The sequence below is a fragment of the Hemiscyllium ocellatum genome, chromosome 49 (assembly GCF_020745735.1).
Source record: "Hemiscyllium ocellatum isolate sHemOce1 chromosome 49, sHemOce1.pat.X.cur, whole genome shotgun sequence".
Taxonomy (NCBI): domain Eukaryota; kingdom Metazoa; phylum Chordata; class Chondrichthyes; order Orectolobiformes; family Hemiscylliidae; genus Hemiscyllium; species Hemiscyllium ocellatum.
The window spans coordinates 5779550-5806057 of NC_083449.1; the positions used below are offsets into that span (position 1 = coordinate 5779550).

The following is a 26508-nucleotide window of genomic DNA, read 5'->3' on the forward strand; positions in this document are numbered from 1 at the left end:
GAGAAACAGAGAGAGACATAAACACACAGAGGCATATAGAGTTAAATGGAAACATAGTCAGAGTTAGAAAGAGGCACAAGATCACAGCGACATAGAGTTAAAGCAAGTCATAGACAGTCCAACAGAGAGAGATAGAGACCTCGCGGTCTGTATAAGATGTCTCACTGGGAGGGGGATCTCTCCTGTCCCCCTCCACCCCCCCCCCCATTAACCACCATCCTGACCCTCGGGGACGGGACATGTTGACACAGTCCGCTCTCCCTCGGCGCTTTTCCTTCCCGCGTGGCCCCGGCGCCATTTTAGCTTCAGGCCCCGCGCGAGATGGCGGTTAACGGCCGCCTCGTGCCCCAAGTGACCGTTAGCAGCTGCTTCAGGGGAAAGACTCTTTAAAGGGACAACCCTTTCAGGAGAGAGAAACAACAGGGCCGGCTCCGGGACTCGCCAAACTCAATCATAATCACAAATACACACACAGACAGAGAGGTGGGAGTGAACAAGAAATTGTGCGGCGGCACATCAAGACCAAAGGCCACTCTTAGATTAGAAGAATAGAGACAGAGACTGTTTCCTAAATGGGGAAAGGTTTCGGAAATCTGAAGCACGAAGGGACTTGGGAGTCCGAGTTCAGGATTCTCTTCAGGTTAACAGGCAGGTTCAGCTGGTAGTTAGGAAGGCAAATGTAACGTTGAATTCTCTATTCCTGAGATGCTGCCTAACCTGCTGTGCTTTGACCAGCAACACATTTGCAGCTGTGATCTCCAGCATCTGCAGACCTCATTTTTTACAGGCAAATGTAATGTTAGCATTCATTTCAAGAGGGTTAGAATACAGGAGCAGGGATGTACTGCTGAGGCTGTATAAGGCTCTGGTCAGACCACATTTGGGACATTGTGAGCAGTTTTGGGCCCCCTATCTAAGGAAGGATGGGCTGAACATGGAGGGGGGTCCAGGGGGGTTTACAAGAAAAATCCCAGGGATGAAACACCTCTCATATGAGGAGAGGTTGAGGACTCTTGTTCTTAACTCGATGGAGTTTAGAAAGATGAGAGAGAACCTGATTGAAACTTACAGAATATTGAGAGGCCCATTCATGCATCTGTCTAGATACATCTTTATTGATACTATCATCTGAGGAGTGTTTCCGAACAAACAGACCAAGGGGGTGCAGGAAGACAATTCCTTAAACGTGGCATTGCAGCTTAACACTGTGGTGAAGTAAGCATTTGGCATGCTTGCCTTCACTGGTCAGAGCACTGACGGCAGGAGTTGGTTCATCATGTTACAGCTGTATGGGATGTTGGTGAGATCATTTTTAGAATATTGTGTGCTGTAGAAAGGATGTCATTAAGCTCGATAGGTTATAGAAAAGATTTACAAAGATATTACCAAGGTTGCAGGGTGTGAGTTATAAGCAGAAGCTTCATTAGCTGGGAGCTTTGCTCCCCTGGAGAATTGGATGCTGAGCGGGTGACCTTATAGATGTTATAAAATCACGAGGAGCACAGAAAAGATAAGTGAGTATAGTCTTTTTCCCAATGTAGGGGTGTCCCAAACTAGTGGGCATAGGTTTAAGGTGAGAGTGGAAAGATTAAAAAGGGACTTGAGAGGCAAATTTATCACACCGAAGGCAACGAGTATATGGAAAGAGCTACCAGAGGAAGTGGTAGAGGCAGGTACAATTACATGGAAGAGACATTTGTAAAGGTACATGAATAAGAAAGGTTCAGAGAAATATGTGCCAAATGCAGATGAATGGAACTAGTTGAGTTTGGGCAACCTTGTCAGCATGGGCGAGTTGGGTTGAAGAGCCCGTTTCCGTGCTGCATGACTCTATGAAAATGGATGAGAATAACAAACTTTGCCTGAATGTACAGGAGGAGCTGTGAATATTTGGGGTCATTATACAGACCAATTTCTCTTGGCAAAACACATGATTGGAACAAATCAAAAACTGACCCTGACAAATGTTATTTCTGTGTACTCTGAACAGGATGTGGCCATCTCTGCCAAGGTGGGAAGTGGATGCAATTCCGAAATGTCCTTGAACCAATCGACTTGCTCAGCCAGAAGGCAGTGAAGAGTTTGCAAAGGGTTGGAATCATGTGCAGAGCACAGCGGGTAAGGTCGTCAGATTTCACTCCTTTAAGGACCATCGCAGACAGGAACAGGAGAAGGCCCTTCAGCCCTTTGAACTGCTCATCCATTCAATAGCATTGTGGCTGATGCCCCATTCCTCACGCTCACTTTCCTGCGCTTAACATGTAACCCTCAATTCCCTGACCGAGAATCTCCTGCTCCTGTCTCCACCCACAGGTCTCTGTGGCAAAGAGTTCCAACGACTCTCAACCCTCTGAAAGAAGAAATTCCTCCTCACCTCAGTCTTCAATTTTGAACCAGATGGTTGTTTGTTCCTGACAACAGTCGTCATTAACTCCAGATCTGTTTTTGTTTAAAATTGCATTCAAATCCACCACCTGCCAAAGCAAGATTCAAATTCACATCTGCAGGGCATATCCTGGGGAGCTGAAAATATAGGATTTTGCTTCTCCATTATTTCAGGAACTGAAAATGAATCTCATCAAAATTGAGACCAGAACAAGTTGCCCCACACCACTGAGCTAAACACTGATGTTTGACAGAATCCATACAGTGTACAAAGAGAACATTCAGCCCATCTAGTCTGTCCCAAGCCAGTGAAGAGGATCCCACCCAGACCCCTACCTTACCCCTGTAACCCTGCATTAACCATGGCCAATCCCTCTAACCTGCACATCGTAGAATCCTACAGCGTGGAAGCAGGCATTTTGGCCTGTCAGGTCCATATACTGACCCTCTGAATAGCATTCGACCCAGATCCACCACCTCTCCAATCCCTGTAACACTGCATTTCCCATGACTATACCTCTTAGCGTGCATAACTCTCACACTATGGGCAACTTAGCAAGGCCAATCCATCTAAATTGCACATCTTTGGACTGAGGGAGCACCTGGAGAAAACCCATGCAGAGAAGGGGAGAATGTGCAAACTCCCAATAAACAGTCACCCAGGACTGGAATTGTTCCTGGGACCCTGGAGCTAAGAGGCAGCAATGGTAACCACCAAGCCACTGTGTCACCCAATGTTTTTGCCACTGGCCATGCTGGGGTTGGTTAGCTCAGTTGATTCTATTGTTGACTTACAATGTAAGTCATACTGACAGCATGCGTTCAATTGTTGGTCTGGTAGATGCTGTGAGTGATCATTCCCTGTGCTTTAGATGAGGGTGTGCCACAGTTTAAACTATAAAACAGTTGTTTGCCTTTTCTCCCCCACACCTCTTTTTCCCCCTCTCTAATGAGACAATGGTGACTTTACATTAATCACCTGCTAAAAACATAACTTTGCTGATTAAAAATTAACTGCCCTCTTTTTCACTACAAAATAACCTGTATTTTGCCTCCCTGATGCACTATTGGAGTGAGCTGTAAATAAAAGAGAAGACACTTTACCAATGGTACATAGCTAAATGAAGTGGGAGAGGGTGCACAGGGAGAATTACCAGCATATTGCCTTGGTGGCTGGAGAGTTTCAGTGATTGAGAGAGGTTTGACAGACTGGGGTTGTTGTCCTTACAGCAGAGTAGATTGAAAGAGAGGGATGTATAAAATGATGAGGGATGAACATAGGGGAGGCAGGAAGAAACTTTCCCCGCTTAACGGAGGTGGGGGAGGGGTATAGATTGAAGATAAGGACCAGGAGGTTTTGAGGGAATGCGAGGAAAATCTTGTTCACCCAGAGGGTGGTGTGCAATCTGGAAGTCACTGCCTGTAAGGGTGGAAGACGCAGAAACTCTCATCACATTGAAGGAGGATTTAAATGTGCACTCGTGACGCCAAGTGCTGTGGAAATGGGATTAGAGAGTTTCGAGATGGTTGTTTCTGACCAGCACAGACTCTGGCCTTTTTCTGGGCTGCAGATTTCTCAGAAACTATGATTAACTCACTTTGAGATGTGTATTCTACATCCAGGATACCATCTAGCGTGATTTCTTACATTTCATGTTCAGAGATGAGGGGTTTGTCGTTCAAAGAGAGATTCAGCAGTTAAGACCAATATGCTCTGGAGTTCAGGGGAATAAGGGAGATCCAGCGGAGGGATATAGGGTGGTAAAGGAGGTGGGATTGACAAAGGAGACAGAGAGGATGTTTCCTCAGGTGTGACAATTTAGAACGAGAGGGGCATTGTTTCAAGAGAAGGGAAGGAACAGACAAATAGGAGATGTTGAGAAATGGCAGAGGGGGTGGGAATCTCTGGGAATTCACTTCCCAATATGTGGGGGCATGTCGGGACACTGAATAAATTGAAGGAGGGGACCGACAGATTGTTAATCGGTGAGGGGTGAAAGGGAGGGGGGCAGGAATTTGCAGTGAGGCTGGGAAGAGATCAGCCGCAGCTGTATAGAATGGGGGAAGCAGGGTCCCGAGGGCTCCTAGCCCGCATGTTGTGTTGATCATCCAGCTGCCTGAACACTTTTTAGTTTGGCTGGCTCATGGGAGAAAGTGAGGTCTGCAGATGCTGGAGATCAGATTCCTGAAGAAGGGCTTATGCCCAAAACGTCGAATCTCCTGTTCCTTGGATGCTGCCTGACCTGCTGCGCTTTTCCAGCAACACATTTTCAGCAGTGGCTGGCTCATAGCTCATGCTCAGAAAGCTCTGAATCTGAGGGCCTAAACTGTGTGTGCATCACAGTCCATTAGTCTCTTAGAAACCAAGACCATAAGATATAGCAGCCATTCGGCCCATCAAGTCTGCTCTGCCATTCCATCATGGCAGATGTGTTTGTTAACCCTATTTTCCTGTCTTCTCTCTGTAACCGTTAATCTTCCTCTTGATCAACAACCTATATCTGTCTTAAATACATAATGACAGCTGTCTGCAGTAATGAGTTCCACAGATTCCCCATTGTCTGGCTGAAGAAATTCCTCCTCATCTCAGTTATAAAAGGAGTCCCCTTCACTCCTTCGGGTCCTAGTCTCCTACTCGTGGAAACATCTTCTCCATGTCCACTCTATCCAGGCCTCTCAGTATTCTCCAAGTTTCAACCAGATTCTCCCTGACCCTTCTAAACACAATCGAGTCCAGACTATTCCTCAACCTCTCCTCAGATGACAAGCTCTTCATCCCTGGGATTTTGTTTGTAAACACCCTCTGGACTCCTTCCACATTCAGCACATCCTTCCTTAGATAGGGGGCCCAAACTGCTCTCAGTGTTCCAAATATGGTCTCACCAGAGCTTGATACAGCCTCAGCAGTACGTCCCTGCTTTTGAATTCTACACCTCTTGAAATGAATGCTAACATTACATTTGCTTAACTGCCAACTGAAACTGCCAGTCAACCTGAAGAGAATCCTGAACTCCGAAGTCCATTTGTGCTGCAGAGTTTTGAACCTTTTCACCATTTAGAAAAGTCAACGCCTCTATTCTTCCTACTAAAGTACATAACTTTCTACATTCCCATTTCTTAACATCTCCTGTTTCAATCTGTTCCATCCCCTTCTGCCATTGTGGCACACTCTCCTAGCCAAATCCTTCTGCAGCCTCCCCTCTTCCTCAATACTACCCGTCCTTCCAGCTATCTTTGTGTCATCAAAGTAACACTCAGGACAATGAAATGGCCCTGCTCCTCATGTGTCTGATGCTAGACGTAGAGCGAATGGCTCCTTGCCCCAAAGACCAAGGCCAGAAGGGACTACTGTTGTACTGAGGCAATCAACACATTGATGTCCCAGGGTCTAAAAAGTAGGTATTCCCTGAAAACAAGATGAAAGATAAAGCAATTAGCCATCAGTTCCCTCTTCGAATTCACACTGCCTTGCTGTTAATTTAGTTGAGAGAGATGGAACATCTCTATTATTTAGATGATTGCAAACACTGTTGATGATTAATAAATTCAAATGTCAAAAGATTCGAAAAGCTTGGGCAGACCTTTGCTCCATGCTATAAGCAAGAGAAACACCAGCGATGTTTAAATGTGGCTGGGTTTCTGAGGGTTAAGATAAACTAGAGAAAATCTCCACTTTCACTGAACCAAAAATGTTATAAAGTGTCTATATATTATTTCTTTATCAGCCTTTCTTGGTTTGAGATGGTGAAAACTGAGTACACCAAACTGCTGTCTATTTTGGAGTCATCTATAATCAAAAAACAATAAGCAAAGTGAACCAAAAGATTAGAGATCAGAATATTAAAATAACAGCAAACATGGCCACAAAATTAAATACGGAGTGATAATTAAGGTCACAGCCCCAACCCAAAACTGAAGCTTTTGGCGATATAGGAACATTTTCAAAGCAGTTCACGAACCAGGTGAATGTGTATTTTGCATCAACATTCACTACAAAGTTTGTGCCTACCCTCCCAGAACAAGCTCACATAGGGAAGGTGGAGGCCCTGGGATAATTTACAATTTTTTTATTATTAATCACTGTTGACACATGGGCAACACCCACTGGACCCTGCATTTATTGCCCAACTCATCCCTAGTTGCCTACTTGAGAAGTTAGGGATAAGCTGCTTTCTTGAACTGCTGCAGTCCATGTGCATGATAGAAATGCATTGCCCTGAGGGAGGGAATTCCAGGATTTTAACCCAATGACACTGAAGGAATAGTGTTATATTTCAAAGTCAGAACACTGCATGGCCCAAAAGGGGAACTTGTAGAGGATGGGTGTTCCCATTTATCTGCTGCACTTGTCCTTCTGCATGGAAGTGGTCATTGGTTTTGAAGTTGTTGCCTGAGGCTCTCTGGTGTATTTTCGCAGTACATTTTTGTACTGCTGCTAGTGAGCATTGGTAGCAGAGGGAGTGGATGCTTGTGGATGTGGTTCCCAGGAAGTGGGGACTGCTTTTTCCCTCGATGATGTTGAGCTTTTCGAATATTGTTGGAGCTGCAATCATCCAGGCAAGTGGGGAGCATTCCACCACACTCCTGATTTGAGACTGAGATACTTGGAATGGATCAGTCAGGGAAGACTGACCATATGTATCCTTCTAAGGAATAAAGGAATAAAATCATGAAGAATCAATATTGTTCTGTCTTCTTCAGATGGATCCCAGGATCTACCCTACAATCTCCAGGTTGAGTCACACCCATTACACACAGCCTCCCTCAGATATACTGAAAGCCTTTGAATTTCTGCTGTTTAGTAATAACAACATACTGATATATCTTTTCTGAACCCTCTCCAGCTTAATAATGTCTTTCTTCTAACAGGGCAACCAGAACTGGACACAATACACCAGAACAGACTTCACCTCTACAACCACAACATGGTGTCCGAACCCCAATACTCAATGGTCTGAGCAATGAAGTCAAGTGTTCTAAACGCCTTCTCAAACTCCCTGTCTACCTGTGACACAAACCCCAACGAATTATATAACTGAACCCGGAGGTCTCTCCGCTGTACAACACGACCAATCTTATTGACCTCGATCATGACGCCTCCACCATCAACCTTCTCTGTTGTTCAGGAAACAACCCAAACTTCCTTCCAACACTTCCAGAGATTTGTTTTTGTTGATCATCCCAATCAGACAAATACCAGCATGAACGCTGACCAATATGTATTGATGTAGGATCAGCAGCTCACAGGTTCACACTCACCATTCAATAGACTTGACCAGATTTCTGCATATTCAAGATTTCTTGCAGGTCTGTCGATTTCCCATCACCTTCCTTGGAATGAAATATTTCCAGACCATTACCCAACCAAGTCCCAATTTCACTCGTGACAACAATTTGCTGCTGTTTGTGTGCAAAAATCCCTGGCAACAAGGTCACTGAGCCAAGGTCCCAAGGAATGACCTCCTGGAATTGTCCAGAATCTGGTTCAGAACATCTATGTTCATAGAATCATAAACTTTTACTGTACGGAAGGAGGCCATTTGTGTCTGTACCAGCTCCTAAAAGAGCTATTCAGCTAGTCCCACTTTCCAGCCCTATCTCTGTAGCCCTCTAACATCAAATTTATATCCAGCTCTCTTTTCGAACCTCCTATGGAATCCGCCTCCCAAGCAGCACATTCCAAACCCAACAATCCAATCTCACACTTTCACGGACATTAGCCAGGTACTAATAAACAAATGAGTGGGAAACAATAACTTGTTTTCCCGTCAGAATTGTTCAAATTTTCAACACCTCAGTAAGGTCACCATTCCATCTAAAATCCCTCATTGTTGTATGAGAAGGATACCATCTCCTTCACACTGTCAGGTTTGAACAGCCTTCCTTAAATAAGGTATCCAGAACAGAACAAAATCAGCCTGGGTAATAGAAGGCCAACTCCCTTTGTCAAATGTATTTCTAAATTCAGCTTCTGATGCCTGTGTCGGTAAGGTGTTATACACTTACAAAGAATTACCCAACAGATCAAAGGCTTCTCTCCAATGCGATCTAATTTTCTCCATTCAATGCTTGTGGTGTCACCGGAATTAATTTCTTTTCTGCCCTCTGCTTTGTTTTGGGTTAGCTCAATTGGCAGAAATGTGGAGTAAGATTGACAGTGTGGGTTTAAATCTCTCTCTCTCTCTCTCTCACATTCTCACACACACACACACACTCCAGCTGAGGTCCACCAGTGTCGTCTACAACTTCAACATCATCTCCTTGTTCGCAAATACAGCCGAGGATGTTGTGTGTTTTATTAACTGCTCTCCCCTTGTTATGCCACCTTCACTGATTTGTGGACATATACCCCAGGCTCCCTCTGCTCCTACACCTGCTTTAGTTTTTCTACCCCCCAAATCTATTGTCTTTCTGTTTCTTTGAATCAATGTGATTCCCCAAATATGTATTGAATCAATTTGTCTTTATTTTCAGATGTTCATGAATTAAAACCAATTTTGTTAAATCAAACTTCATTTTCTCCATCCTAGTTGTTTTGCTACTAACTAACAATATAACTCCACAAGAACATACAGTGTAGGATCAGGTTGAGTTAATTTAGCCCCTCAGGAACCTGCTCTGCTATTCCATATGATCGCAGCTGATCCCATCTCAGCCTCAACCCCACTTTCCTCCAAGCACTCCCTTTGACCCATCACTGATTAACAATCCGTCTGTTTCCTCCTCCAATTTATGCACTGTCCTGGGGGGTTGGGGGGGGGGGGGGGGGGTGATCCCACAGATTTACAACCCCTTCCTCACTTCAGAGATTTCATTCCTCCTTATCTCTGTTTTCAATTTGCCCAGCCCCTTATCCTGAACTGATAACCTCTCGTTCATGATTCTCCCACAAGAGCAAACATCCTTCTTCATCTCCCCTTTAACATCTTATAGCCCTCAGTTAGTTCTCCTCTCTATACTCCAGAGAAACCGCTCAATCTCTCATCCAAGGCAAACCCTTCATCGCTGGAAATGATTGGGTGAATCTCTTCTGAACTGCATCTGTCCTCAAGTAAAGATATCAAAATTGTACCAGTCTGTTCTCATAAGACTAACCTTTCGTCTTGGCAATCAGTTCAGTGATTTCCTTTGAATTCCCTCCAATTCAACTACATCCCTCCTCAAGGAAGGGGACCAAAACTTTTCACAGTACTCCAGATGTGGAAACCCCAATCTCTTTTACGGTTGCAGTAACAATTACCTACTTCAATACTCCATTCCTTTCACATTAAATGCCTTCCTTGTGACCTGCTGTAGCCTGTACACTACTTTGAGATTCATCCACATGGACATCCTGTTCCCTTTGCACTGACATTTTGAACTTTTCTGTCCTGTTCAGATGATAACTTGCCGTTTTCAATTCTACCAACTGCAATGATAACCTCACCACTGATGGGACTGGCCAACGTTCAGTTCAGTGTCTAATGGAAATTGAGAGAGAGTGTCCTCGATTTGAACTGTTATGCTTTAGATTTGCAAATGAGTCAGACACCATGATCTATTTGCTCCAATTTGTCTAACAAATGTAAAAATGTTGGCTTTGCACCCCAGAGTGATTTTTCAACCCATTCGGTCAGTGTTTGAATGCTGTTACAACTTGTTAACCACCTCACTAACTTATCTGTGCCACCGGGAACTGCTGGAAGAATCAGCTGGAGAAAATAAGGGAGAAAGTACATGTTTTGACTGTAAATATTCAGCTTCACCTGCTAGCAAATGAATCTGGATTCCTTGATTGATGCGCAAGCAACAATTATTCCAATTGTAATCTTTAGTTTGTAACTGTGCTGACTATTCTTCTGAACACAACACATTACTTGGGGAGACATAAAAAGTATTTTCATCTGCCACTTGTTCAGCCTGCTCTCATCCTCACAAAGCACGTTCCCACACCGTGTTTTGTTTTTGAAAGTTCACTGGTGGGTTGTGGAAATCACTGGCTGTGCCGTGAATTTATTATCCATCCCAAGTTGACCCCTTGAGAATGAGGTAGTGAGCTGCCTTCTTGAACCACTGCAGACCCTGTGCTGTTGGTAGAACCACAATACCATTAGAGAGGGAATTCCAGGATTTTGACCCAGCAACACTATAAACGAACAGCTGATATATTTCTATGTTGGATGGTGAGTGGCTCATGGGGAAACTTGCAGGAGGTGGTATTCTCATGTACCTGTTGTCTTTGCCCTTCTAGATGGAAGTGGTTATGGGTTTGGAAGGTGCTGTCTGAGGAACTTCTGCAGTGCATCTCACAGATGGTACACACTGCTACTGAGCATGGATGGTGGAGAGAGTGGATGTTTGTGGATGTGGTGCCAATCAAGCATGGGCTGTGTTGTCTCTGGATGGTGTTTGGCTTCTCAAGTGTTGTCTACAAGGTGCATTGCAGAAGTGAGTGAGTGTCTATGTGCGTGCACATGAAAGTGTGTGTGTGTGTCAATGAGAATGTCTGTGTTTCTCTCTCACACACACACACACCTTCATACTCTCACTCAAACACACTCACACTCATACTCTCTCATACACACACCCTTATACGCTCTATGTGACCAAGATTAATTTGAAACCCACGTTGAGTCCCAGCTGGAGAACAATCACTAGCGTTACCTGCTGGAGTGTCGCACCCACCTTGTTTCCTGATCTGGAGTTTAATGGGAAGCAATGTGATGACAGAAAGGATCAGAAACAGTGGGACAATGAGTACTGCCATCTCAGCACTGTGTTCCTGTGCTGGATTCAGAGAGGGATTTCCTGTCAATAACATCATTGCTTCAGCAAACACCAACCCCAGTGTTTCCTGTTCCCTGTTGCCCTTACCCCCTGCCAACACCCGTCCATTGGAGGAAAACCCCTGTACCTGTAAAATTCACTCCATATCCTCACCATGGCAATGACTCCACTGTTTCTGTGCAGCTTGTCTCATTAACAACATCCCACCAATCCAACCCAGACTATTCAATGCTAAACTCAAAAGATCACTCTACACTCACATCTCAAAATTGTCGAATAGAAATTACTGTCCCTCATTTTCATAGCCTACATATAGAAGCAAAACTTCTCTTTGTCCTCCACCTGTCAGCAGCAATTGGGCCATTCACAGAGAAACATCAAAAATATCATCTCGAGGAGACCTTTTGGCCTCTCCAGCCTGCTCCACCCATTCAATGAGATCATGGCTGATCACCCAACTTGATCCTGTATCTCCCTGCGCTATCCCTTTAGCCCCTAAGAACTCTATCAACTCCTTCCTGAATAACATGCAGTATTCTGGCCCTGACTGCTTTCTCTGGCAGACAATTCCACAGGCTCTCCACTCTCTGCATGAAGACATTTCTCCCCATCTCAGTCCTACCCAGTTTCCTTTAGACTGTGACCCCCTCGTTCTGGACTCTCTACCCGGTCACTGGGAACACCCTTCCTGTGTTCACTCTGTCTCGTCCTTGTTCAAATTGAGAGGTTTCTGTGGGATTTCCCATTAATTCTTCCAAACTGTAGTGAATATCATCCTAACTTATCCAGTCTCTCTCCATCTGGCAGTCCTGCCATCCCAGGAATCACTCATGGAAAACTTTGCTGTACAACCTCATGAGATCCCAAACTGCGCACACAGTTCTCCAGGGTAGCCAGCCACCCCTGCTCCTGGACTTGAATCCTCTCGCTATGAAGACCTCCCTTATCTGAGAAAGGATGTTACTCTCCTCTTCACTCCCCACCAACCCGCATAGCTGCTACCATACATTCTGGGTTTTTCCAGCACTTTGTGTTTATAACCTGTAACATTAACTCTCTCTCTCTCTCTCTCTCTCTCTCCACAGATGCTGCAGACCTGCTGAGTTTCTGAAGCAAGTTTTTAAAGAGTGTTTATGTCAAGTTTTCAGCCGGACCCCAATGAAGAACGAGTACTGATCATGGATGAAGAATGGATTACCTGGCACTGTGTGGTCGGAATTACTGGTCACATTGAGTATTGTTCCTCTGGGACCCCTGTTGATCACAACAGACTGGTATCGGCCTTGGTGCTGGGACTTGAAAAATTCAGTGGCTAGCTCTGTCCTCTCTGAGCTAGAGTTGTAATTCCCGCTGGTATTGTTTAAGGCTTTCTGTTGAAAGTAGAGTCCAGGACCTCCACTCATTACACACTCTGGAATGAGACAACTCCCAATGAGAACCTCCGTTTTAGTGGCTCTGGGGGTGCGGAAAACCCCAGGAACTGGAACAAAATAAGACAAAAGAGGAAATAAAAGATTGGATGTTGAAATTGTCTCTGTTTTTCATGGATGTTATCATCGATGACACTATGATAATTGATGGAAAGGAGACATAAAACAAGCGAGATTTCAAATCATTGCAAAGTCTCCCTGTGTTGTACAATCTATACTTTGAAAGATTTATGTAAACTATGGATGGCCAAATGGTACATCATCCAACCACTGTTTCTTGATGTTCAATGGTGTTACCATCACTGTCCCCACCCCTCTGCACTAACAACATCCTTGACGGTTACTGTCACTGTCTGCACCCCAGCCTACTATCAATATACTGGGGGTTATCGTCACTGTCCCCATCCCACTGCACTAACAACATTCTAAGGGTTACTGTCACTATTCCCACTCCCACTCCTCTATCAATATCCAGGGGGTTACCATCACTGTGGTCAACCCCACCCTAATATGAACATCTTTGGTATTAACTTCAGCCTCCTTCAGCTCATATTGTCTCAGCTTCTACCTTTCTCTGATGGATTGTTTAACAAGGAATTGTGGAGTCAGAGATCTACAGCACAGAAACGGGACCTTCAGCCGGCTGAATCCATGTCAGTCAAAAGCAATTAACTCTCTAATACCATTTTCCCAGTCATAGGGTCACACAGCATGGAAATAGGCCTGTCGGCCCAGCACATCCACGCTGACCAGGTCTCACTCATGAAACTAGTCCCATTTGTTTACGTTTGGCCCATATCCTTTGAAACCTTTCCTATCCATGTATCTTTCCAAACTTCTTTTATAGGTTGTTATTGTACCCACTTCCTCTGGCAGCTCATTCCAAATATAAGGCTCTGTCAGACCATATTTGGAACATTGTGAGCTGTTTTGGGCCACCTATCTAAGAAAGAATGTGCTGAACTTGGAAGGGGTCCAGAGGGCGTTTACAAGAAAGATCCCAGGGATGAAGAACTTGTGATATGAGATGACATTGAGGACTCTGGTTCTTAATTAGGCTTTTGCCCGAAACGTCGATTTCGCTGCACTTTGGATGCTGCCTGAACTGCTGTGCTCTTCCAGCACCACTAATCCAGAATCTGGTTTCCAGCATCTGCAGTCATTGTTTTTACCTTCTTAATTAGAAGGGTGAGGGAGAAACTGATTGAAAGTTACAGAATATTGAGAGGCATGGATAGAGTGGACATGGACATGGAGAAGATTTTTCTATGAGTAGGAGAGATGAGGACCCAAAAGCACAGCTTCAGAGTGAAGGGATGTCCCTTTAGAACTGACATACTGTTGGGGTGGGGATGGGGTGGGGGTAAGAAATGACTTCCCGGGGATAAGCAATGGGGCACAGGTCTCTGGCATAGAGTATGTCCATGTTGCTCTGAAGGAAAGGGGGAAGAGAAGCAGAGCATTAGTCATTGGGGACTCCATAGTCAGGGGGACAGACAGGAGGTTCTGTGGAAATGAGAGAGACTTACCATAGGTGTGTTGCTTCCCAGGTGCCAGGTTCATGATGTCTCTGATCGTGTTTTCAGGATCCTTGGTTGTAGTTCGCATATAGATGAGGTTGTGATTAAGTAGGTCCAAACTAAGGTTTCCGGGTCAGAAGAGCGTTCCAGTCAGGAAGTAGTTGGTTTGAAGTGTGTCTAATTCAATACCATGAGCATCCGGAATAAGGTGGGTGAACTTGCAGCATAGGTTGATACCTGAGATTTTGATGTTCTGGCCATTTCAGAGACCTGGGTGGAGCAGAGACACGAATGGTTGTTGCAGGTTCCACCATTTCGATGTGTCAGGAAGAACAGAGACAATGGTAATAAAGAGGTGTAGTATTATGGCTGTAGAAAGGTTGTTTGAGGACTCATCAACTGAGGTAGTATAGGCTGAGATTAGAAATAGGAAAGGAGACAGTTTTCTATAGGCCTCTGAAATAGTCCCAGAGATTTAGAGGAAAAGGATAGCAAAGATGATTCTCGACAGGAATGAGAGTGACAGGGTAGTTGTTATGGTGGACTTCAACTTCCCAAATATTGACTGGGAATACTATAGTTCAAGTACTTTAGATGGGTCAGTTTTTGTCCATCGTGTGCAGGAGGGTTTTCTGCCCCAGTATGTAGACAGGTCAACAAGGGGTGAGGCCACATTGGATTTGGTACTGGATAATGATCCTGTCCAAGTGTTAGATTTGGAGGTAGGTGACAACTTTGGTGATAGTGATCACAAATCAATTATGTTTACTTTGCTGCTGGAATGAGATAGGTATACACCGGAGGGCAAAAGCTACAGTTAGAGGTAAGGCTATTATGATACGGTTACACAAAGACTAAGGATGAATAGGATGGAGAAAGAAACTGCAGGCGATGGGCACAATATAAATGTGGAGTGTCTTCAAGGGCCCAATGACAGAAGTGGCAGATGGAGTTGAATTTAGATAAATGTAAGGTGCTGCATTTTGGAAAAGCATATCTTAGCAGGACTTGTATGCTTAATGGTAAAGTCCTAGGGAGAGTTGCTGAACAAAGAGGTATTGGAGTGCAGGTTCATTGCTCCTTGAAAGTGGAGTTGCAGGTGGATAGGATACTGAAGGAGATGTTTGGCATACTTTCATTGATTGGTCAGAGTATTGAATACAGGAGTTAAGAGGCTGTATTGCAGCTGTACAGGACATTGGTTAGACCACTTTTGGAATATTGCATACAATGTTTTAGATTAGATTACTTACAGTGTGGAAACAGGCCCTTTGGCCCAACAAGTCCACACTGACCCGCCGAAGCGCAACCCTCCCATACCCCTACATTTACCCCTTACCTAACACTACGGGCAATTTAGCACGGCCAATTCACCTGGCCTGCACATCTTTGGACAGTGGGGGGAAACTGGAGCATCCAGAGGAAACCCACGCAGACACGGGGAGAACGTGCAAACTCCACACAGTCAGTCGCCTGAGGCGGGAATTGAACCCGGATCTCTGGCACTGTGAGGCAGCAGTGCTAATGGTGTATTAGTCTCCTTCCTATTGGAAGGATGTTGTGAACTTGGAAAGGGTTCAGCAAACTTGTACAAGGATGTTGGTAGGGTTGGAGGATTTGGACAATATGGAGGGGTTGAATAGGCTGACGCTGTTTTCACTGGAGCTTCAAAGGCTGAGGGGTGACCTTATAGAGGTTTATAAAATTATGAGGGACATGGAATTATAACCAGACAAAATCTTTTCCCTGGGGTGGGGGAGTCTAGAACTAGAGGACATAAGGTTTGGGTGAGAGGGGAAAGATATATGAGAGACCTAAGTGGCAACTTTGTCACTCAGAGGGTGGCATGTGTATGGGATGAGCTGCCAGATGAAGTGGTGGGGGCTAGTAGAATTGTAATATTTAAAGGGCAGCTGAATGGGTAAATGAATAGGAAGAGTTTGGAGGGATATGGGCCAGGTGCTGGCAGGCAGGACTAAATTGTGTTGGAATATCTGGTTGACCTGGATGAGTTGCACTGACGGGTCTATTTCCATGCTCTACATCTCTATGACTCTATAACAGCTACTCTGTGTTCGTAGACGTATGTAACTGTTAGGCAGGCAGAAAGTTGTCGAGCACAGGAGCCATGGTTTACTGAAGAAGTTAAATTGCTTGTCAAGAGGAAGAAGAATGCTTATGTTATGATGAGATGTGAAGGCTCAGGGCGATTGAAAGTTACAAGGTAGCCAGGAAAGACCTAAAGTGAGCTAAGACGAGGGAGGAGGGGACATGAAAAACAAGATCAGGGAAAACCCTTAAGCCTTCTATTGGTATAGAAGGGATAAAAGAATGACTTAAGTAAATTTAGTGTCAATCAAGGACAGTAGTGGGAAATTGTGTGTGGAGTCACAGGAGATGGAAGAAATACTAAATGAATATTTTTCATCAGTATTCACACTGGAAAAAGAATGTTGTCAAGGAGAATACTGAGAAACAGGCTATGAGACGTGTTGGGATTGAGGTTTAAAAGGAGGTGTTAGATATTCTGGACAGTGTGAAAATATATAAATCCCCTGGGCCAGGTGGGATTCATCCCAAGATTCTCTGGGAAGCCATGAAGGAGACTGCAAAGAGTTTGGCTTTGATCTTTATGTCATCATTGTCTACAGGAATGATAGGGGTAGACTGGAGATAGCAAATGTTGTTCCCTTGTTCAAGAAGGGGAGTAGAAACACCCCTAGTAATTAAAGACAAGATATCTCTCGTCTTCCTCAAGGCAAATGTTTGATGAACCATGAAAATGTAATATTTTGCCAGGACGAAGCCAAGTGTGACAATCAGCAGGTATGCTATTGCTGTGAGTGGAGAACATCATTTCCGTAATTATAAAATGGATTGAGCTCAATTTCCAGAAGTAGAAGAGTCAAACATAACTGATGATTTTTTTTTTATTTCTCCCTCTGGTCAATGCACAACAGCTCAGTTTCAAGAAATTCCATTATGCATAGCCAATTATCATTTGCAACATCAGAAGAGAGATAGACCTTTTTCTCATAAGAAATATATGTTCAGGAACTGTATGAACTCCATGTAGTAAAGGCAATTTTAAAGTTACAATCAACGTGAATAAACAGATCCTGTTGTTACATTGTTACAACGATGATATATGAAGGAGATATTGAGTACACAAGGAAGAAATCCTTGACATTAATTTTGACCTCAGTTACTGATAATCTTTTGATAAATATTTGTCCTGTACAAAAACCACAATTAAACAATGCAAATTCCAAACGAACCTTTGGGCCAAAGCCTGCCGTAGAGAGAATGCTTACTGCATACACGCACGCACACACCCACCCCACACACACAATCATTCCAGCTCTCACACAGCTACTGATTGATTTACAATAGTTGCAAATTTGTACGTCATGCTGAAATACCCATTACAACATCTGACAACAATGAAAATCCATATAAACTGCAACTGTCACAAAAGTTTACATCAAACTGATTTCTAATCTCAGATCTCAAGTCAAAGAGATCTCCAGCACAGAATAAGTCTCTACAATTTATTAAGTCTGCACTGATCAAAAACAGTTTATAACATCATAATAGTTGACCGAGCTAACAGCTCTCATCCCTTTCAACCAGCATTCCATTTAAAAAAATCATGGCAGCAGAGAAGCTGTCATCTCCAACTGTATTGTAATGACATTCTCCACTTCATCATTTTGTAGGTTTTATTTCTTTTTCTGTTTAGCAAGAAAGTTTTTTTTTCATTATTCTGTATGTCTTTTGAAATTTGTTTCAAAAATCTACAAAGAACCTTGTGTTCCTCTTGACCCTGCCTTCGTTGCAATACGGAAAAGGAAGGAATCAGGATATGGTTTGTCAAGGAGTCCATGGAATTGGATCATTACTGTTTAAAACAGTGCAGAATGAAAGAAAAAGCCAAAATTGGTATGTTTGTTAAGCTCTTCATTTTTTTTTCCCCGACAAGAGTTGATAGTTCAATACATTGAATTTGATAATTTAAATATGCTTCACTGAATGGTGGAAATAGAGGTTATTTTGCTTTCCCCCTCCTTACATAGAGCAACATAAGAGGCTTGTACCAGATCCTGTCCAAAATTGGTAAATAAAATAGAATTGGCCAATTCTCTTTCCTGTACAAGGAACACTATGATCAGTCAACTGCAATGCAGTTGATCTGTTCACTTAGTTGCAAATGGGTTCAGTTAATACTGATTATTAATTCATTGGTAAAATATGTCACTATGTAAAAAATGATAGCATCCTGAAAACCAGACCTTGATATCCCCATTGTTCCTGGTTAGACTCTGCACTATAGGGGTTACCAAAGTCCATTGACTTTCTCCCCTTGATTCTAAAGAAAAAACACAGATGCTTTTCTGCTGCAATGAGTTCGATGTTCACCTGTCCATGGACCCTATAGGCACTAGAATTAAAGAACATAGGCTGTGGATTACTTAGATTATTTAGATTACTTACAGTGTGAAAACAGGCTCTTGGCCCTCCTTCGACCCAACAAGTCCAACTTCACGAACTGTCCCAAACACATCCACTTTTACTGACAGGAGCTGACTCCAGTGGCAATGGATAATACCTCATTCATGTCAAGTAGCAGAAGTTTGACAACGAAGTACACTTGCAGTTACTAAAAGTGACGTGTTTCAATCTAGATGACACTGAAGCACTGTGAAACACATTAACCGAGAATAAGGAGACATTGATATCTAGCATCAGAGAATGAATGAATCCCATTCTCACTCTCAGCTTTGTGCTGATGAAAACACACCTTATTCACACTCTCATTCTGGTTGAGGGCCTGAGTAATGCAGAAGCATTTCCATGCATGAACAAAATATGGAATACTGATTTATAAAATGTTAAACCCATTAGCAAGTTTTGAGAAGATTTGTAGCTCAGGTTGAGGTTCTGGGTGTAGGTTTGCTCACTGAGCTGGAAGGTACATTTCCAAGTGTTACATCAGCCGACTAGGTAACATCATCAGTGGGCCTCCAGACGAAGCACTGCTGCTGATTCCTGCTTTCTATTTATATGTTTGGGTTTCTTTGGGCTGGTGTTGTCATTTCCTGCGGTGATGTCATTTCCTGTTCTTTTTCTCAGGGGGTGGTAGGTGGGGTCTAACTCAATGTGTTTGTTGATAGAGTTTCAATTGGAATGCCTTGCTTCTGGCAGTTTTCTTGCATGACGCTTTTTGGCCTGTTCCTGTCGAAGTGGTGTCCTTCCTTATCTGCATGTACGGATACTAGTGAGAGAGGGTAATGTCATTTTGTGGCTATTTGATGTTCATGTAGCCTAGTTTTTTGCCTGTTTGCCCAATGTAGTGCTTATTACAGTCCTTGCATGGTATTTTGTAAATGATATTAGTTTTGCTTGTTGTGTGTATAGGGTCTTTCAAGTTCATTAGCTGCTGCTTTAGTGTGTTGTTGAGTTTGTGTGCAGGGGTCTGAGTAATCTGGCAGTTATTTCTGAGATGTCTTTGATGTAGGGGAGAGTGGCTAGGGTTTCTGGACGTGTTTTGTCTTCTTGTTTGGGTTTGTTGCTGAGAAATCGGCAGTGCTTCACCTGGAGGCCCACTGAAACTGTTACCTGGTAGGGCAATGAAACATCTGGAAATGAACCTTCCAGCTCAGCGAGCAAACCTACATCCATGTTAAACCCATCTCACAAAGTATATCTGATCATGACATGCAGGGCTGGAAGTATAAGGAGACATACAGAAAATGTCAGTGTGATATAGACCGGTATCATTGTTCAAAATGATACAGATTGGCAGCACAACAGAAAACTCTCAGATACTCAGCCAGTTAATGGCGAAAGGAAAGAAAAACTGAAATTTTGGCCCAGGTATTCCCAAATATAGATAGTTGTAAATTGACTCACCATATTATTAGTCACTTCAGTTAGTATTAAATGTTACATCTTACAGTGTCCAGCAGCAACTGAAAAGACTACTGCATGCACAAAACATTTAAAAAAAAGGAGTCTGAATGCAATAATATTCAGATTCAGGCCAAGATAAACATTTAACTAACATTAGTCCCTCAATTAGAAAGGGTTTGTGAATATTGATTGAGTTTATCCAACACTTAGACCACAACTGAACATAGAAAGAGAATGGGATCCACATACTCTCCCGGATGCTGTTGCATACAAGCAAAACTGACTCTATAGTTATTCAAAGACACATAACTGCAGAAATAATCTCAAATTAGCATTTACATAAGGATACTGGCAGTGAGTGGATAAAGTTCAGAATCCCAACAGTTAATGGAAACTAGTATGGAGAAAAGGTGAAGAACAGAATGTCCCAGTCTGGACACAGTGGGTTGAATGGCTGTACCAATTCTGTGACTGTCATAAATCACAAAATGCTGAAGAGATTAAGGCCCAACTACAACACCCTAAAAACTACTATCACAGAATGAATCACAGTCACGTGTTCACAAAAGAATATCTGTCAGGCAAACAGTGATGAATACACTCACATTCACATTACAGAGCCTGACAGAGAAGGATTCTTAACTAAATATTCACAAAGCAAAAACTGGCAGTGACTATTAAAAACTAAATTCTCACATTCACATAGCAGAAACTGGCAGACTTATATTGACAATTACCCAAACACATTCACCATGCAGGTTTCCTCAGGAGGCTAAGCAAATCTAGCATGTCCATAAAGACTCTTGCAAATTTTTATGGATGCACCATAGTAAGCATCCTATCTGGATGTGTCACAGCGTCGTATGGCTGCTGTTCTGCCCCAGACCACAAGAAACTACAGAGAATTGTGAATACAGCCCAGTCTATCTCTGTAACCAGCCTTCCATCCAAAGACTCCATTTATACTTCCCCATCTTAGGAAAGCAACCAACAACATCAAAGACCCATCCGACCCTGGTAATACTCTCCTCCACCTGATCTGTCAGGTAGAAAATATAGATTTTTGAACACACTTTCCAACAGATTCAAGAAAAGTTTCTCCGCTGTTTTCAGAATTTTGAATGGACCTCCCAAATTTTAATGTTAATCTCGTTCTCTCTGCAACTGCTCTGCAGCTTTTACACTGTATTCCAAATTCTGTTCTGTTACCCTGATGGACTTTGTATGATATGATCTGCCTGTAAAGCACACAAAACAATACCTTTCATTGTATCTCAGTACATGTAATAACAATAAATCAGATGCAATCAAATATTCATGCAGTAGAATCTAAGAGGTAAAGGCTGATCACTGCAGTCACACAAACTGATCGGAAAGGATGAATAAATACACTCAAACACTGACATTACAGAGCCTGACAGGGAAGGATTGACAACTAAACTCTCACATTTACAAAGCTGAAACTGATAGCAACAGATGAAATCTCAGCGCACAGATTCACATCGCAGGGATAGATTGATAATTACACAACACATTCACCAGGCAGAAACTGACAAGAACAGATCAATAATTATGTTTATGGATTCACACAGCAGAGTCGGAAAGGTACAGATGGACAATTACACTCGCTGACGGATTGATTTATTTTCTTTTTAATGTGGAGAGCTCTGGTCTTTCAATCTGGCAACAGTTAATCATGATCTCCTTGTTATTAGATACTCTACTGTCACTGACTGTGAGAGCAGAGAAAAAAAATCATAAAGTACAATTGTAACAGTGTCTGTAAGGACATTATTTCTTATTGCACGTTCATTGCCTGAGTGTTCTCAGCCCTTAGTAAATGTCCGATACATGTCGAATGTCGCTGATCGTGTTTGGTTTCACATTGGTTTCACATTTCCTTTAACTGCATTAAGAAGGGCTGAATTAACCCCCAGTGCAATAAGTAGTCAGTTGTTGCAGCATACGATAACGAGCGGTCCCTGATCCTCTGCACATTATTCACTGGTTTCACTGATTTCAGAGAGAGAGCATATTAGACAATAGTGAGTCAGTCCTCAGCTGTAAAAGAGGGAATGGGGTAAAGTAGGATTGTGTTAACTATCCTTTTGTAATAGAAAAACAAATTAACGAGTATGGACTCATGTACTCTCCTCGAAAACTATCTGCTCTTTTCCACGTGTACCGTGGCTTTTCAATTTAAAAAAAAACAGTTGATCACTTGGTGCCAACTCTTTCTCCTTCCCCAATGCCAGCCATATTAACACCAACAGAGAGAATGAGTGTTTCCCGGAATTTCTAATCCAGTACCACAATATGTTAAAATTATATTCTATAATATCCTGACTAGATTCCGTTAGATTCCCTACAGTGTGGAAACAGGCCCTTCGGCCCAACATGTCCACACCAACCCTCCGAAGAGCAACCCACCCGGACCCATTCCCCTACATTCATTCCTGACTAATGTACCGAACACTACAGGCATGGCCAATTTACCTAGCCTGCACACCTTTGGGAGGAAACCGGAGAACCTGGAAGAAACCCACGCAGACTCGGGGAGAATGTGCAAACTCTACACAGACAATTGCCCGAGGCAGGAATTGGCGGGTCCCTGGCGCTATGAGGCAGTCGTGCTAAGACTGAGCCACCGTGTCGCGCCTATTATAATAAATTCTGCAATCACCGAAGGTTTTGTTAGTTATAACCTTTGCCACCTTTATCACAAAATCCTTCTGCGTTTCTCCGACTTGCAGGAACAGATTTTCTCTTTAATCTCTATCTTCATCAACAAGACGTCTTGTGTCTTTGTTTCAAATTAACTTAAATGTTCTACTGTGTTCTTCTTGATCCCGCCGATGAATTCTGATATAAAACACAAGAAAACTTAATGCCATTTTCTCAGGTACTCAATGTGATCACATAATATTTTGAAACAGCGGAGTAGGAAAGATTTAGTGCGATCAGGTAGATCAGTAAAGCTGTTCAATTTTCTTTTTGTGAGAAAAGTTGAACAGTTTCATTCGTCAATACATCTACTTTGACCATTCCAATTTCCTCCACTGCATGAGAGAAAGCCAAAGTCCTTTTGCCTTCCTTCCACCTCCCCAATAGAGCTACACAAGTGGCCCAATGAGGATGAGCACCATCACAATACAGAGCACACAATACACTTACCTTTACTTCAACAGTCTTCAAATAATTATGTCACTGTGCACTGAGGAAAGAAAAACTAATTATGGGAGTGACAGATAAGTTATTTATTCACGGAACACAAACTGACAGGTACATATACTTTCACATACAGATGCATTCATCCACTCATATAGTCGAAGCTGTCAGGGATAGACTGATAATTGCACAAACACATCCACGTTACAGAAACAGACAGGTACATTTTGATAACACACACATTCCTGGAGCAGAATCTCACAGGTATATACTGATAACTACAATCTTACATTCACCTAATGGGGCAGATTGATAACTGAAATCACATTGACATAGCAAAAGTTGACAGGTAGAGACGGATAATGACACTCATATTCACACAGCAGAATCTGACAGGGGCAGGTAGGTAATTGGACAGTCATCTCCACATCACAGAAACTGTAAGTATAAACATTTGGGCATATTCTCATTGGAGTTTTGAAGAACAATGTGTAACCTTTTAGTGGAAGAGAAAATGATCTGAAAGGAGTTAACAAAGTATGTAGATGCTGGGTGAATGTCACTGCTCCTTAGAGAATCCGGGGTAAAGAGACAGTTTGAACAGGAAACTGTCTATCTAATAAGAAAATGTAGAACATGCTGCCTTTGTTCTATTCCACAGGGAGCAGTTTGGGTTGGTTTATCAACTTAACTTCAGCTCAGGTAGCTATATATCTTTCACGGTACATAACAGAATCTTTGGTTATGGACAATAAACATAAAAATGGGGTTAAGAACAATTGTGATTCTTTTCTTATGACAGAACACAGGTAAATAAAAATTTCACAAACATTTCATTTTCCTTATGGTCTTCTGCTTTGAGACATTTAAACTGACTCAAGCCTGAAAGAAATTAATAACTATAGTGATACCTTACAACAGTATGGCAAAAATAGGAGACATCATTCACCTTCCACTTTATCTGTAACGTACTGATATGTATGTGTTCACGGATCACATACTGACAGATTCAGTTACAAATGACCATGACGTACCAGGGATGGAGTAAAAAAAATTGCTTGGTTCTTTTCTTGAGGTTTCACACACGAGATGCTATTCACACACACCAACTTCTGCAAACAGTAAAAGTTTAATAAAACTTGTACAAGTTAGGTGACTCCTCTGATACTCTTTCCAGGCATGAAAAGTCAAGTCAGAAGAGAGACCCCAAACAAAGAAAATACATTTCCTCTCTATAGGTCAGTTGACAATGTTTACAAACACTCTGGCCACTCCCCCATAGTCACATGCCACTGAAGACAACCTCCAGCCTCACAGTCACATATTACCCCAGGTACTATGGTAGGATGAGATCATCCTTGGAGATAATGCAAATGCTAATGCCCTAATCCTGGCAATCATAATGCAGAAGATTTCCTGACTCAGTGATTCCCAAGGACAACATAGGTGTGATGTATCCGAACTTTGGAGTGGCCCTGAAAATGAGTTCTGGTCCTGCTTCTGCCTCGGACAATGTAGGTCCTCAGCATTGGGGATGATCAAGCAAGCGGACCTGATTGGCTGGGGATGGCTATAAAAGTATGATAGAGATTAAACAGTAATTTAACTTGATAATAGGGAGAGCAGTAGCAACTGACTGTGTAATTGGAGTGGGAATCATTCGCATTCCTGCCTGACTGTCGTCCCCACCAACTTCCAGAACATTCACTCATTGTAGTTTAACCTTTAATATTACATTAATGTCCAGAGAGATATTCCCATTTAATCTTTCCACATTACAGAAGGATCTGCTGGCCTTTGATAGAGGGAAATGCTCTTCCTGTTGGATGTGGGAGAGTATCCATGTTACTGGTGATAATGTCTGCAGTACGTGTGTTTGGTTGCAAATCCTATTGGATCATGTGGATCGGTTGGAGCAACAGTTAGAAGGATCTGCTGATGGGGAGTTGAAGAGGGTAGGGTGAAGGTTCATGTGGAGCATATATACTGACTGAGACCAATTGAGTCAATTGGCCTGGCTCTGGGTACAGACTTAATGGAACAAAGACAAACATATTAACTTTTCATCTCATTAGAGTGGTAAGGAAAATATTATTTCCTATCCAGGATAAATTAAATGTCCTTCCTCAGGGGATCATTTCCATGGAAATGTGCAGTTCCATGCTCAAAGTACATCAGTCTTACTGGAAGCAAAGAGGCAAGAGTGGCCTGTCCAGCAGAAAGCAATCCTTTGGTCGTCCCCATTTCACCTTCTGTCAGAATGAAGGTGGATTAGTCTTGAGCGGGATTTTCCCTCATTTTGATATCAATTCATGGGGTATAATATCAATGTCTGGGTCAGAATTCATTGCCCATCTGAGTTGTTCATTTTGAGAAAGTGATGGAGAGTGGCCTTCTGGGACTGCAGTCCTTGTGGTGTGGAGCAGTTCCAGGATTTTGACCCATTGATAGTGAAGGAACAGCCAATGTGGAGATTTATGATGTTCAAGTCCCAGTCATTTCAGTGACTCCATTAGATCTTCATGTACTGGTCGTTTTGAGATTTCTGTCTGCAACTCCTCCCTTTCTAACAGCCTGTTAATGAGAATGGAGTGTGCCATTGAGGGGAGCTTGCAAGTGGTAATGTTCCCAGGTAACTGCTGCACTTGTTCTTCCAGATGGTAAAGGTGTGGGTTTGAAATGTGCTGTCGAAAAGATTTAATAATACAGATTAACAGCAGATCCAAAACCTCTGATCATTTGTGAACTTTCTTGTGCCTCCACAGACTGGAATACTGAGTGAATTCTTTCCCACACTCAGAACATATGAATGACTTCTTCCCAGTATGACTTAATTTGTGTGCCTGTAGGACAGATGAATATCGGAATCGCTTCCCACACTTGGAGCATTTGAATGGTTGGTCCCCTGTGTGGATGCGTTAGTGTCTCACGAGGTCTGATGACACAGTGAATTCTTTTCCACAATCAGAGCAAGGAAATGGCCTCTGCCCAGTGTGAACTCGTTGGTGCATGCGCAGGCTGGATAACTGCGTGAACATTTTTCCACACTCCAAGCAGGTAGGTGGCCTCTTCCCTGTGTGAACTTGCTGGTGTGACAACAGGGAGAAATACTCTCAGAAAGCCTTGTCACACTCAGAGCAGGTGAATGGTCTCTCTGGAGTGGCATCACGCTGGTGTACCCGCAAGGCAGACAAATCAGGGAATTCCTTCCCACATTCGGTGCAGGTGAACGGCCTCTCCCTGTAGTGACCACATCGATGAAACTCCAGAGTTAACAGGGAATGGAATCCATTCCCACAGTCATCACATTTCCATGGTTTCTCCAT

The 26508-nt window shown here is 43.0% G+C and overlaps 1 protein-coding gene across 1 annotated transcript; it reads right to left on the bottom strand.

Annotated features, from left to right (window-relative positions):
* Positions 1-207: 207 nt before the first annotated feature.
* On the bottom strand, positions 208-26508 carry LOC132837304 (zinc finger protein 239-like). The gene is made up of 3 exons (XM_060856976.1): positions 26362-26508; positions 26113-26268; positions 208-384 (listed from the first exon to the last, which is right to left on the bottom strand). The coding sequence occupies exons 1-3, from the start codon at positions 26506-26508 to the stop codon at positions 208-210; spliced, it is 480 nt and encodes a 159-aa protein (XP_060712959.1).